This window comes from Gopherus flavomarginatus, chromosome 1, assembly GCF_025201925.1.
Source record: "Gopherus flavomarginatus isolate rGopFla2 chromosome 1, rGopFla2.mat.asm, whole genome shotgun sequence".
Lineage (NCBI taxonomy): Eukaryota > Metazoa > Chordata > Testudines > Testudinidae > Gopherus > Gopherus flavomarginatus.
Window position 1 is genome coordinate 284,291,143 of NC_066617.1, and position 13,706 is coordinate 284,304,848.

Consider the following 13,706-nt stretch of genomic DNA (forward strand, 5'->3'; position numbering starts at 1 on the left):
ACAAGAAGTTTGTTTTGTTGTTTGAGTGAAGCTATGTAACAAAAAAATCTAAATTTGTAAGTTTCACTTTCACAGTAAAGAGACTGCACTACAGTACTTGTATGACGTGAATTGAAAAATACTATTTCTTTTGTTTATCATTTTTATAGCACAAATATTTGTAATAAAAATAATATAAAGTGAGCACTGTACACTTTGTATTCTGTGTTGTAATTGAAGTCAGTATATTTGAAAATGTAGAAAGACAGCCAAAAATGTTTAATACATTTCAATTTGGATTTTATTGTTTAACAGTGTGATTAAAACTGCGATTAATCATGATTAATTTTTTAAATTGTGTTTAATTTTTTTGAGTTAACTGTGATTAATCAACAGCTCTAATTGTAACTGAGATTTGAATCTGGCTCACTGTATAGCTCCCGTTAGTTAAATAAATTATATTTTCAATATTGGGTATATTATTCTGGAATCTTTGGAGAACAAAGACTTGAGTCACCATGAAATTCATCCAATTTTATACAAAAAAGACCTCCTGTGAAATCACTGTGTAAAGCTGGAGTAGCACAAGGGTTAATCAGGACAAGTGACTCTCTACCTTTTACTTCCATGAAGTATAAGATGATGAACTGAAAGATAGGATGTTGATCCTATCTTCTCATCTGTCCATTCCTCACGAAGGATACTGACGCATGATGAGAGGGTGGCCAAACACTTCTATGTTTCAGACGTAAATAGAAGTGTTTTTTTATTAGAGAGAGTTGAAAATTTTCCAATGCAGCTTCTTTGTGGGGGGCTGGGGGTTTGAAAAAAATGCCAATTTGTCAAAAGCAGGACATCTCATGAAAGCGTGTTGATTTTCACTAAATTTCATTTTAAAATGGTGGAATAGAATAATGTAAAAAGGTTGACTTCAGAACAAAACAAAAAATAAAATGTTTAGTGCAAAATGTTGTTGGTTTTTGTTCATGTTTTTTCTTTCTGTTTTGGAACTGAAATTAATTCAAAATGTTGGAGTTTCCATTTCCACCCAGCTTGACTAATTATATAGGAGTTTCTCAGATGAATTGTATTTTGAAAGGTATAACAAGTGAAAGATACAGTTGTCTTTCAAATGATTTATACTCTGGCTCTGAAATCAGTATGCTTTTTCAAGTCTGGAAGGTGAGTCATGAGAAAAGAGAGTACATATTTTAACCCAGTAAAATAATTAAATTATAGTGAATTAACATGTGAAATAATGAGAAATCAAGTCTATTCATTAATGTCAAACCACATAACTACATTAGGCCTCTGGAAAGAAAAAGACTGGTGTATAGAATCCTTGATTAATAAATACCATGTCTCAAGAGGAGGAGTGGTGCAAGGTCTTGAGCTTTCCTCTCAGAGCAGATATATTTCTCTTATAACTCTTGTAGTTTTGCATCTCCAAAATAATGATTCCGTTGGCATGGAAGTGTGAACAGTGTCCCTCAGACAGTGTCCCTCAGACATTATGCAAACAATCACCCTCCGATAATTTCTGGGAGTGCACCTGATGGATTTTCTTTTTCTCCTATTGGAAATAAAAAGCCAGCTCTGATATAACTGAAATGCAATGTACTACAAACTTCCCCATGCTTTTCTCTTCTAGAGATTTCCTATACAATGATTTGAAACACTGTCACCAAATGTTTAGGATTCCAAGAGGACAACAAAATAATCAAAGACCACATTGTAGACCCCTTACTCAGGCTGATGAGACTCAGTGGGACTTCTCACGTGAGTAGGTGCTCATCACTGTGAGTAAGATATTGACAACTTGGCCCTAGTTTCTTTATTAAGATTCTATTGGATATTTATTATCTCTCGAGTTCCTACTAATTTTTGTCATGTAAACTGATTCACATCTCTTTCTTTTCTTATTATATAATTTATCATAAGAAGACGGAAAGAGAATTCTAACTGTCCTGTGAATATATGTTGCTGAACTACTTTGGCCAGTTAAGTATTCTATGCTATGACCTGTTGGTTGCTTCACCACTTTTCTTGTCTGCAGCCTCAGATGTGTCAGAGAAGAGTGGAATACTTAAGGCAATCAAACTATAAAGAGGTCAGATTAGTAGTAGTGCAGTTCTGTGTTGTATATTGATCACACTGCACAGGCTTTGAGTCATTCAGGATAGTGAACACTGTCATAACAAGGACAAAAAATGATGCAATTGGAATTTATTCCGGCAACATATTGTGTAGCAGTTGAAACACAGTGCAAATGTTGCCACTTCTTATAAACTCGGTAATGTTACCACGAGCTTCCTCCTGTGATACCTGACAAAGAGACCCTAGCAAAACAAATAATACTGATAGGGAAAATCGACCCCCCCAGTTTCCCATCAAAGAAATACATATATATGCTTCATAAGTGTAGGCCCTAAAATTACTAACTCTATAGAACAATTGCGGAACTGAACTCATACAAGGCAGTTTCGTACTATATAAAACCATGATCATGCTGCTAGCAAAGGAAATAACTCAAAGAAAGGCCTGATAACCAGCCCATCACTGCCCTAGAATAGCTCATTAATAAGCTTGTGTTAGCATAAAAACTAACTTGATATCAGCATAAAAACATCTGGCCGGAATTGGGAACTGGACACCAGACACTGAATCCCAGAGGGTCATGCGAAGCTTGTCAGCCTGACCGCAAGTAGGGGTAACTGAACTGTCAGGGTCTCCTGACAATCAAGTAAACATCTATAAGGAAGTGAAAAGATAAGGCTTGCAATTTTACATATGTTATGCCATATAAGGACAATATTAATTGTGCTTTTGCAATGTATGCCATGTGATAGCCAAATAAGGTTGTGATTTATGTGTAAGCAACATATGATAATTTGCGGTTTTAAGCTTTATAAGCGCTGGCTAAAATCAGTACGGGAGAGCAGCTTAACCCTTGCTAGGGAATACGCTGACTCTCCGTGTGTGCACACATGTATTAATGATATATCAATAAAAGAAGCCTCTGGCTGTCTGATCAAATTGACAAGGTGGTGGTCTTTTCCCCGACAATACTCAGAATTTTGTTTGACTAAAATATGTCAAGTGTTTTCTCAGGTAAAAAATATTTGCATTCACAAAGCAGCAGGGACTAGATCAACAAAGGGATGTAGGCATTGCAATGCCTGTCTCTTCAGCACCCTGCTGCCCAATGGAATTCATAGCCCTGATATGGATGTCAAGATCCAATCTGTACAAAATTCAGGGAACAAATTAGACACATGGAAAAGGAATCCTCAGAAGCCAGCAAACTAAGTAAGAACTTCCTAAAGTAGCCTAAGAAATGCTAAGGAGAAGAGTTTGGCTTTGACCCTCCACCTCCCTGGGAGAAGGACACCTCCATTTACTCAGAACTCACTCTCCTGGAGTTATGCACCTCAGGACCTTTCTACACTTAAAAGTCTGCAGTGACACTTCAGTGAAAATGCTACCTGGGAGAGCAATACAGCACTGAACAGTCAACCCAGGAAGTTTTTGGAGAGTGTTTTGGGACAACTTCCTAGTGCAAGTGCTGGAGGAACCAACTAGGAGCCGTGCTCCTCTTGACCTGCTGCTCACAAACAGTGAAGAATTGATAGGGAAAGTAGCAGTGGGTGGTAACCTGGGAGGCAGTGACAATGAGAGGGTCGAGTTCAGGATCCTAACACAAGGGAAAAAGGAGAGCAGCAGAATATGGACCCTGGACTTCAGAAAAGAAGACTTTGACTCCCTCAGGGAACTGATGGGCAGGATCCCCTGGGAGGCTAATATGAGCGGGAAAGTAGTCCAGGAGAGCTGGCTGTATTTTAAAGAATCCTTATTTAGGGCACAGGAACAAACTGTCCCAGAAAGAATGGCAAATATGGCAGACAACTAGCTTGGCTTAATAGAAAAAACCTTCGGTGAGCTTAAATGCAAAAAGTAAGCTTACAAAAAGTGGAAATTTGGACAGATGATTAGGGAGGAGTATAAAAATATTGCTTGAGCACGCAAGGGTGTAATCAGGAAGGCCAAAGCACAAATGGAATTGCAGCTAGCAAGCAGTACCGGCTTTAGGGACCAGCAAACCAAGCATGTGCTTGGGGCAACACAATTTCAGGGGCAGCAGTCCGGCGATCTTTTTTTTTTTTTTTCCTGCTTGGGGTGGCAAAAACCTAGAGCCGGCCCTGCTAGCAAGAGATGTGAAGGGTAACAAGAAGAAGGTCAGGGAAAATGTGAGACCCTTACAGAATGGGAAAGGAAACTTATTCAGACAGATGATGTGGAAAAAGCTGAAGTACTTCATGCTTTTTTTTTTGCCTTGGTCAGATCCCAGACTGCTGCACTGGGCAGCACAGTATGGGGTGGAGGTGAGCAGCCCTCAGTGGTGAAAGAACAGCTTAAGGACCATTTAGAAAAGCTGGACATGCACAAGTCCATGGGGCCAGATCTAATGCATCCGAGGGTGCTGAGGGAGTTGGCTGATGTGATTGCAGAGCCATTGGCCATTATCTTAGAAAACTCGTGGTGATCGGGGGAGTTCTCAAATGATTGCAAAAAGACAAATATAGTGTCTATCTTTAAAAAAGAGAAGAAGGAGAATCTGGGAAACTACATACCGGTCAGCTTCACCTCAGTCCCCGGAAAAATCATGGAGGAGGTCCTCAAGGAGTTCATTTTGAAGCACTTGGAGGAGAGGAAAGTGATCAGGAACAGTCAACATGGATTCATCAAGGGCAAGTCATGCCTGACCAGCCTGATTGCCTTCTATGATGAGATAACTGGTTCTGTGGATATGGGGAACGTAGTGGGTGTGATATATCTTGACTTTAGCAAAGCTTTTGATACGGTCTCCCACAATATTCTTGCCAGCAAGTTAGAAAACTATGGATTGGATAAATGGACTATAAGGTGGATATAAAGCTGGATAGATCGTAGGGCTCAATGGATAGTGATCAACAGCTCGATGTCTGGATGTCAGCCAGTGTGCCCCAGGGGCCTGTCCTGGGGCTGCTTTTGTTCAACATCTTAATTAATGATCTGGATGATGGGATGGATTGCACCTTCAACAAGTGTGCAAATGAGAGACATGATTTATGAGGAGAGGCTGAGGGAACTGGGGTTATTTAATCTGTAGAAGAGAAGAGTGAGGGGAGATTTGATACAGTGTTCATCTACCTGAAGGGGAGTTCCAAAGAGGATAGAGCTAGCCTGTTCTCAGTGGTAGCAGATGACAGAACAAGGAGAAATGGTTTCAAGTTGCGGTGGGAGAGATCTAGGTTGGAAATAAGAAAAACTATTTCACTAGGAGGGTGGTGAAGCACTGGAATGGGTTACCTAGGGAGGTGGTGGAATCTCCATCCTTAGAGGTTTTTAAGGTCAGGCTTGACAAAGCCCTGGCTGGGTTAATTTAGTTGGGGTTGGTCCTGCTTTGAACAGAGGGCTGGACTAGATGACCTCCTGAGGTCTCTTCCAACCCTAATCTTCTATGATTCTATACCCATGCCAATGGGAGAGTTTCTCCCTTCAGTCTAGGAAATCCAATTCCCTGTGAGGCAGTAGCTATGTCAACAGGAGAAGACCTCAGGTCAGACATGATGGCTACTACATAGACATCAGGACCATGGCTTTGCCTCCTCTATCCCTTTTGTGGAATATTATGACACTACAAGCTGAAAAGTTTTATTTGACAGGCTTGTAGCTACACCAACATAGCTGCATCAGAGTAAAACCACACTGTACTGGTGTAAAAAGTGATTTGTCACCAGTGTCATTTATCCAGGTTTAGTGGCACTGGTACAGTGCACTCTATACACAAGTGCAATGCATCTACACTAGGAGGTTGCACTAGCATACCTATATGTGTGTAGCTACACCAGTGCAACCCACTTCTCCTAACACCACCAGCTTGGTGTATACCAGAGTAGTGCTGATTTAAAACTGAAGCCATGATTCTGCACTTGTGTCATCCTGCGTAGCCCTATTACTCTGTGTTTAAACCAGTGTTATTTAACATGAGTATGATATGCAGAAATTGGCCACAGTTGCCTAGGATTTCAGATTTTGAAAATCCAGCTTTACTGTCAGTTTATTGCTTATTAAAATGTTAATATATTAAAATAATTTGAATAAAAGTGTAAGCACATGCTGCACACACACAGCACCAAGTGTATTCTAGACCATTCTCGCTTTTGGTGGGAATTTACATAAAGCTCCTTTTACAATATTCATGTTTCCACTGCAGCTAAATTAACATAATTAAAGATGATGACACAACAGCCCAGATATACAAATAAAGAATTGTAATAATAATAAAATATATATGGGAGAAGACGGACAGCTTTGGCATTAAGGCACTCAAGAAATATGTCTTCATTTCCTGCCTCTGCCATAATCTTCCTGTGTGACTACTGGCAAATTTTCTGTGCCATCTGTAAAATGGATACTTCTGTTTGCTTTCTCCCACCCTTTGTCTGTTTTGCCTCTTTAGGTGGCAAAGCCCAGAGATAGTGTCTGTATATACGGCTGGCAGCACAATGGAACCTCTATCTCAGGTGCTGCCATAATTTTACATCTGTTCACAAATGCCCCTCTACACCCTTCTTCCCCTTCAGTTAGAGAATCCCAACAGCTGCCATTAACTCCCACTTCTGAGAAGCTCCCGGAGAAGAGACTGGCACTTTGTCCTTCATGCCTTCAGAGCAGATCATTATTATCACCTCCTTCTCATTTGATCCGTATTTATTTATTGACTATCTTATTAATATTCAGCTCCTCTAGTTGCATTGTGATTGTTTCTTCGGTGCCTGAGCAATTTTAATAACACCGAGGAAAAGTTGCTAAAGAGGAAGATGCTCTTTTGCCTCCTGGCCTGCGTCACAGTCTGAATTCACCATGTTCGTCGATTTCAGAGACCCCTTGCCCATCTCATTACTCATGGTAATGGAGTCGCCCTTCTGATTTTAAACTGAGAGCCTTCCCTGTTTCCCTCCCTTCCCCAAACTCCTTTCTCTTTGCTCTGTTCCAGGGGTTTCCTACAGGCTTTCCTCCCTCCGACTCTTGCTGCGCCTCTCCAAAGCTGCAAGGTTTTTTTCCTCAGGAGAAGGGTTCCAGTTCCAATCTGACTAAAACCCCTGACATGCACAGAGAGACAAAGTCAGAGCAACTGCCATGAGAAATGAATTAATGAGCCTTAATGTGGCGCCAAGTCTCCTTTCCCTCTCTCTCACCTCCCCCCCCCCATCTACTAATATATTGCTTCTTATGCTTGTTGTCTCAATAGCATTTTATTTTCCCCGTCCCGCTTGTTAGTTATTGTCCAGGCTTCGTTCGAGCCAGTCATTTTTTGTCAGTTTCTTTTCCTTCCTCTCTCCCTCCTTTCTCCCCTCCCCCCCCCCCGCCTTCTCGCCCATCCACCCATATATATGGAGATTTAGCCTTTCATATATATATGGCTAAATCTCCACCCGGAACATCCGAAGTGGCCACAGCAGCTGTTGCAATTTATTTATGTTCTAATTAAATTAATGTGATAAGATCATCGCTGGTAGGTTGTCTAATTTAGTCGGAAATTGCAGACTGGGAAACCCTGGGACCAAATTAGCATGCAACAAGGGTGCAGATTCCATCTGGTTTCCTGACTTTTCCTATAAATAGACCTTAAACCCACCCACCCCCCTCCCACCCTCAGTAGATGTTACATTCTGTGCCCTACCAGTACATTGCAAAGTTCAGGAATGGAGTCAGCACATCTGTCCGACTGAAGAGGTGCAAGCTCAGGGCTGACTGCAGACGCAGAAGGGACCCAGCGAATCAGGCTATGTAGCATTCCCATACAACCTCCTCCGCACACTTTTGCAAGGCATTTGGGAACAAGGGTTTATGTTTGCGCCACCCGAGATGCAACTGGTTATTTGCTTGTAAGCATCTGAAACCCGTCCAAATGATGCTGAAACTTTTTTTTAAGCCAGACAGCAAATTTCCCGCTGTGTAACCTATTTTGTCAGAAATCAAAGATATAACAAGGCATTGCATTTGCACAGAGAACTTAAATAGCAACCCTAAAAGATGCGGAAGAAGAAAAATAAGATCCAGTGCTGTCGATATCAACCCATCTCTCAAAGGAAATTATAAACCCTCCAGAAACCGGTAGAATGAATTATCCACTGTGAGGCAAATCACCCTTCCCTTTCCCCCTCCCCCCCGCCAGCCCCTTCTCTGTGATCATCTAAATAATAATTAAAAAATAGAACACAATCACACACGGTTCAACATTCCAAAGGGAACTCCATAAAGCCACCAAATCCAGCATGAAGCGCTATAGACTGCAGGGGAGGAAGAGAGGCATTTAAAATCAACGTTAAAAATGGCGTGGAGTGTAATTTACCTCAAACTGCTATTCTCTTGACACCCTGACACTAATTTTATTCAAGCCATTGAGACACAAAATAGGACGAAAGCGCTCTTCCTGGTTGCTAGAGCACGTGTGTGTGTGTGTGTGTGTGTCTGTCTCTCTGTGTGTCTGTGTGTGTGTGTGTGTGTGTGTGTGTGTGCGCATGGGGGGGGGCTAGAAGGGGAGTGTTAAACTTTCCATCTCAGGGGGAAGAACGAAAGAAATTAAATAATCAGTTTAGGGGAAAGCGTCTAAATAGATAGCTTTTATGCCAACATTTTTAACGCTTGCCCTGTACGTGGATTGATTTTTTTTCTCTCCAGCATTCCCTCAGCAGATGGATTTTTGCCACTGCAGCTCGGCAGAGGGTGTCAGATCTTTGAGAGTGCACCAGGTCTGAACGAGCAGCGCCTCTTAGTAACTCTCCCTTCGTGTGTGTGTGTGTGTAACTCAGAAACAGAAGAAGAAAAAGAAAAGAAGAGAGACCGAGGAGGGAAGATAGAGGAGGGAGAGAGAGAGACTGACATAGCGAGAGGAGAGCAGCAGAAGAAGAGATCGGAGGAGAGGAGAAACAGACAGCCAGAAAACGCAGCGATTGCAGAATTTTTGCAGCGCCATTGGTTCGGCATCCAGTCCTTAAGCTGGGGCGTGATTTCAGCACCAAGGGAGACTGGACAGCACCCAGAAGGGGACTCCTGGGCACCGAGAGCGGCGGTGGCGGCAGCAGCAGCAAGGAGCCCGGCTTTGCAACAGAAAAGCAAGGTCAGTCCGAAGCAAAGCCATGCACACAGGCAGCTCTTCTCTACCACCGCTGCACTCCCTGCCTGCTTTTCTCTAACTGCAGTGGCTGCTTATAATTGCTAGCATTATTCCTGTTCCAATTAGCGAAGCCGGCCAACAGAGATCTACTTAGCTTTTTCGGGAGGGTTTGAGGAGGGGGATTTTTTTCTACTTTTTTTTTTTTGCGTGCCTTGCAGTACGTGCCTGGATAGTTTGTGGATATAATTATTGACTGGAGACTGGGCTGTTGCAGTGTATGTGGGGGGAAGAGAAAGGGATAAAGGAGAAAAGAAATCGCCCGCCACCCCTGCGTCCCTCCCTCCCCCACACTATCTCCCCCCCCCCCTTTGGTGGTGGTTCGGACATCTCCTCTCTTGAATGAACTGGAATTGTTTTCGGTGTGAGGATGATGGTTGCTGTTACTTTGTGATGAGATCGGGGATGAATTGTTCAGTTTAAAAATGCTGCTTTGGATTCTGTTGCTGGAGACATCTCTTTGTTTTGCTGCTGGAAACGTTACAGGGGACGTTTGCAAAGAGAAGATCTGTTCCTGCAACGAGATAGAAGGGGATTTGCACGTAGACTGTGAGAAAAAGGGGTTTACCAGCCTGCAGCATTTCAGCGCCCCAACTTCTCAGTTTTACCATTTATTCCTGCATGGAAATTCCCTGACTCGACTTTTCCCTAACGAGTTTGCTAACTTTTACAATGCAGTCAGTTTGCACATGGAAAACAACGGTTTGCATGAAATTGTTCCTGGGGCTTTTCTAGGGCTGCAGCTGGTAAAACGTTTGCATATAAACAACAATAAGATAAAATCGTTCAAGAAGCAGACATTCCTGGGGCTGGACGATCTGGAGTATCTCCAGGCAGATTTTAATTTATTAAGGGATATTGACCCGGGAGCATTTAGGGATTTAAACAAGCTGGAGGTGCTGATTTTAAATGACAACCTCATCAGCACCTTACCTGCCAACGTGTTTCAGTATGTGCCGATCACCCACCTCGACCTCCGGGGAAACCGACTTAAAACCTTGCCTTATGAGGAGGTCTTGGAGCAGATCCCAGGCATTGCTGAAGTTCTGCTGGAAGATAACCCCTGGGACTGCACTTGTGATCTGCTATCCCTGAAGGAGTGGCTGGAAAATATACCCAAAAATGCTTTGATCGGCAGAGTCATTTGTGAAGCTCCTACTAGGTTGCAGGGCAAAGATTTGAATGAGACCACAGAGCAAGAGCTGTGCAGGAAAAACAGAGTGGATTCTAGTCTAGCTGCTCCCCCTGCCGAAGAGGAAACCTGTGATCCTGGTCCCATTCCAACTCCCTTTAAAATACACGGCAAAGAAGATCCTGCCACTCCCGGATCTGCTCCAAACGGAGGTACAAAGATCCCAGTCAACTGGCAAATCAAAACCCGACCCACTGTTGCGGGCTCCACAATTAGCGTGAAAAACAAGCTACCGACTAGCATGCCCTGTCCGGAGATCTGTAGCTGCGATCAGATCCCTGGCTCGGGTTTAAAGGTTAATTGCAACGAAAGAAATGTGAGCAGTTTGGTAGCTTTGAAACCGAAGCCGTCCAATGTGCAGGAGCTGTTTCTGAGAGACAACAAAATACATACAATCAGGAAATCCCACTTTCTGGATTACCGGAAACTTAACCTATTGGATCTGGGGAACAACAACATCGCTACTGTGGAGAACAACACCTTCAAGAATCTCTTCGAGCTCAGGTGGCTCTACATGGATAGCAACTACTTGGACACTTTGTCCCGCGAGAAATTCACTGGGCTGCAAAACCTAGAGTATCTGAACGTGGAGTTTAATGAGATCCAGTTGATTCAGCCCGGCACCTTCAATGCAATGCCAAAGCTCAGAGTCCTAATCCTCAACAACAACCTGCTGAGGTCCCTCCCCGTGGATGTGTTCGCTGGAGTCTCGCTTTCCAAGCTGAGTATACACAATAACTATTTCATGTATCTCCCAGTGGCGGGGGTATTGGACCAGCTCACGTCCATCACCCAGATAGATCTGCATGGCAACCCGTGGGACTGTTCGTGCCCGATTGTGCCTTTCAAACAGTGGGCAGAGTTGCTGCGCCCCAAGGTGGTCATGAGCGATCTGAGGTGCGAATCCCCAGAGGATTTCTTTAAGGAGGATTTCGAGTCCCTTTCCAACGACGTGATTTGCCCGCAGCTCAGAATCTCTCCCACGTTCACTTCCAATAACAAAAACAGCACTGGGTTGGCAGAGACAGGGACTCACGCCAACTCCTACCTAGAGACCAGCCGGGTCTCCATTTCGGTGCTGGTCCCAGGACTCCTGCTGGTGTTTGTCACCTCTGCCTTCACAGTAGTTGGCATGCTAGTGTTCATCCTGAGGAACAGAAAGCGCTCTAAGCGGAGGGACGCCAACTCATCTGCATCTGAAATCAATTCCTTACAGACAGTCTGCGATTCTTCTTACTGGCACAACGGACCCTACAATGCAGATGGAGCCCATAGAGTTTATGACTGTGGCTCTCATTCTCTATCAGACTAAGAGCTGGGATCGGACGGGGAAAAAAAGTAGGAAGACAATTCAATTTTGCAGCGAGCAACCCAATGATTAAAGAATCCCTGATCTGTGCATTGCTGTCTCGTCTGCTAACGCCACTGCTAAATAACGACAGGGGACGGTTCTTAACCCAAACTACCTTCTGTGAAAATAACACACACACACAAAGCAAAAACTGTGGTGTATTTCAGTGAGTGAAGGCCGGTTTTTTTCAACGCACCCTTTAAGTATAGCCACACTGAGGCAGTGCTTCGTGCATTTCACTGTGTATTACCTTAGTTTGCAATGGAAAGCAAGGATCAACTTGGTTAAAGTCTTGCAGGGGTACCATTGTTTTGTGGATTAGCCCCGTGTGGATGGGCTGCGGTGGGGGAGGGGGGAATCTGGTCGGTGGCCTCCTCCCCTTGATAACAAAGCAGGAGTGAAACGTTGGACGAAGGCATGAATGTAATGTAAATAAACGACTGATTAAAACAATCAAAAAAAGTGCTGCATGGCTCGCATGGATACAACGCACCCGAAGGACGCTCCTCCAGCACCCAAATGGAAACAGCGTCTAGTTCACACCACCATCCCTCTTACCTGATAAGTCCCATCGTATCAACCTTTCTATATACAAAATACAGTATAATAATAAAAAAGTGCCATTTCGCCATATTTTGTGTGATCGTTAGGCAGTAGATAGAGATCGTACTTTTACTGTGGAAACAAACAAATGTAAAGATTTTATTTAAGACATATTTGCATGGATATTCTCTTTGGTTCATTTTCTGAGTTGGGGGCGGATATTTACTTTGTTGGGTGAAGTTTTCTTTTGGGTTCAGTTACCACTTTTTCTTTTTAAATATACATATCCAACAATGCCTTTCCATCTGAATGTAAAATTTAGTACCCTTGATTTCTATTATGGTAACCGTGTAAACATTCAAACAAAAAAAAATCCGAGGCAGTTAAGCATGACCAATTAATGTCACTCTAGTGCTTAGGCTGCAAAGTTTAATGGTAGACAATTCTGTGCTGTTGTAAATCTTACTATAACTTGAGGAAATCAGAACTGAGTAAGCAAGTGAAACTTACCAATTCTATTCGAGGATTTTATAATGGCATATTTTTTCAGTATTAAAGTGAAAATGTTTTCAACTCCGGGTCCTTACCATTTTTCCAGCACCAGTTTTTGCAAGTGGGTTATTTGGTTTAGGGGGCAATATTCTGCTTTCAGTGCTGAGTATCCCCTCGCTCACCCTCGCTTTCTCTCTTCCCCATCAGCTCACTATCCCCGATGTAAAAATATCACGCAGCACTTCTTTTTTTTTGTTTGTTTTTTTACTGCGTCAGTGAATACCTTTATTAATACCGAGTATCTCTCGCTGCTGCTGCTGCACACACTGCAGATACACTAGGAGTGTTAATGGAAATTAGATTTAATTGACTCTGCTTACATCGGTTTCATTAAACCAAGTCCAGATTTCACTAGTCAGCATTTCAAACCTATACGCAGCCCCAGTGACTGGCAGTCGTGTCTGCTGCTGGCAGTTTGGCTGGAATATCTGCTGGAATGCGGAGACTAATTATCAAAGGGAATTTCCCATCCTCAGCCCTTGTTGCTTCACCTTTTAATATTAATATTTGAACTAATTACACGTAGGTGATGCTGTCCAACTTCAAATCGATCTCCTTTGAGTCCATCCTCAGATCAGGCGGAGCCCTTTAACTAGACGGTATGGTATATGTAGAGGTAGAAAGCCGCGGCAAACCAGTTGCATCTCAAAGCTGGAGTCCCAGTGGAGATATGAAAAAATCAGTCAGGTTGCTTCTGGCTTTCTCCAGGCAGAGAATCCCTTTAAAGAGTAAAACACTGTAAGGTGCTAGCTAAACTTCAAATACTGATTCAGTATGGTTTGTCCACCTCTGGGATATGTGGTGGGAAAACAGACACATGTATACACCCATACACAGGGCAAGTGATAGCCTGATACCCATTTTAAGAC

The 13,706-nt window shown here is 43.0% G+C and overlaps 1 protein-coding gene across 1 annotated transcript; it reads left to right on the plus strand.

Moving 5' to 3' along the window:
* The first annotated feature begins 9,504 nt into the window (after positions 1–9,504).
* SLITRK1 (SLIT and NTRK like family member 1) lies at positions 9,505–12,818 on the plus strand. The gene has a single exon (XM_050948481.1). It carries the CDS (start codon positions 9,625–9,627, stop codon positions 11,701–11,703), a length of 2,079 nt encoding a protein of 692 aa, XP_050804438.1. The 5' UTR covers positions 9,505–9,624; the 3' UTR covers positions 11,704–12,818.
* The last annotated feature ends 888 nt before the right edge of the window (positions 12,819–13,706 follow it).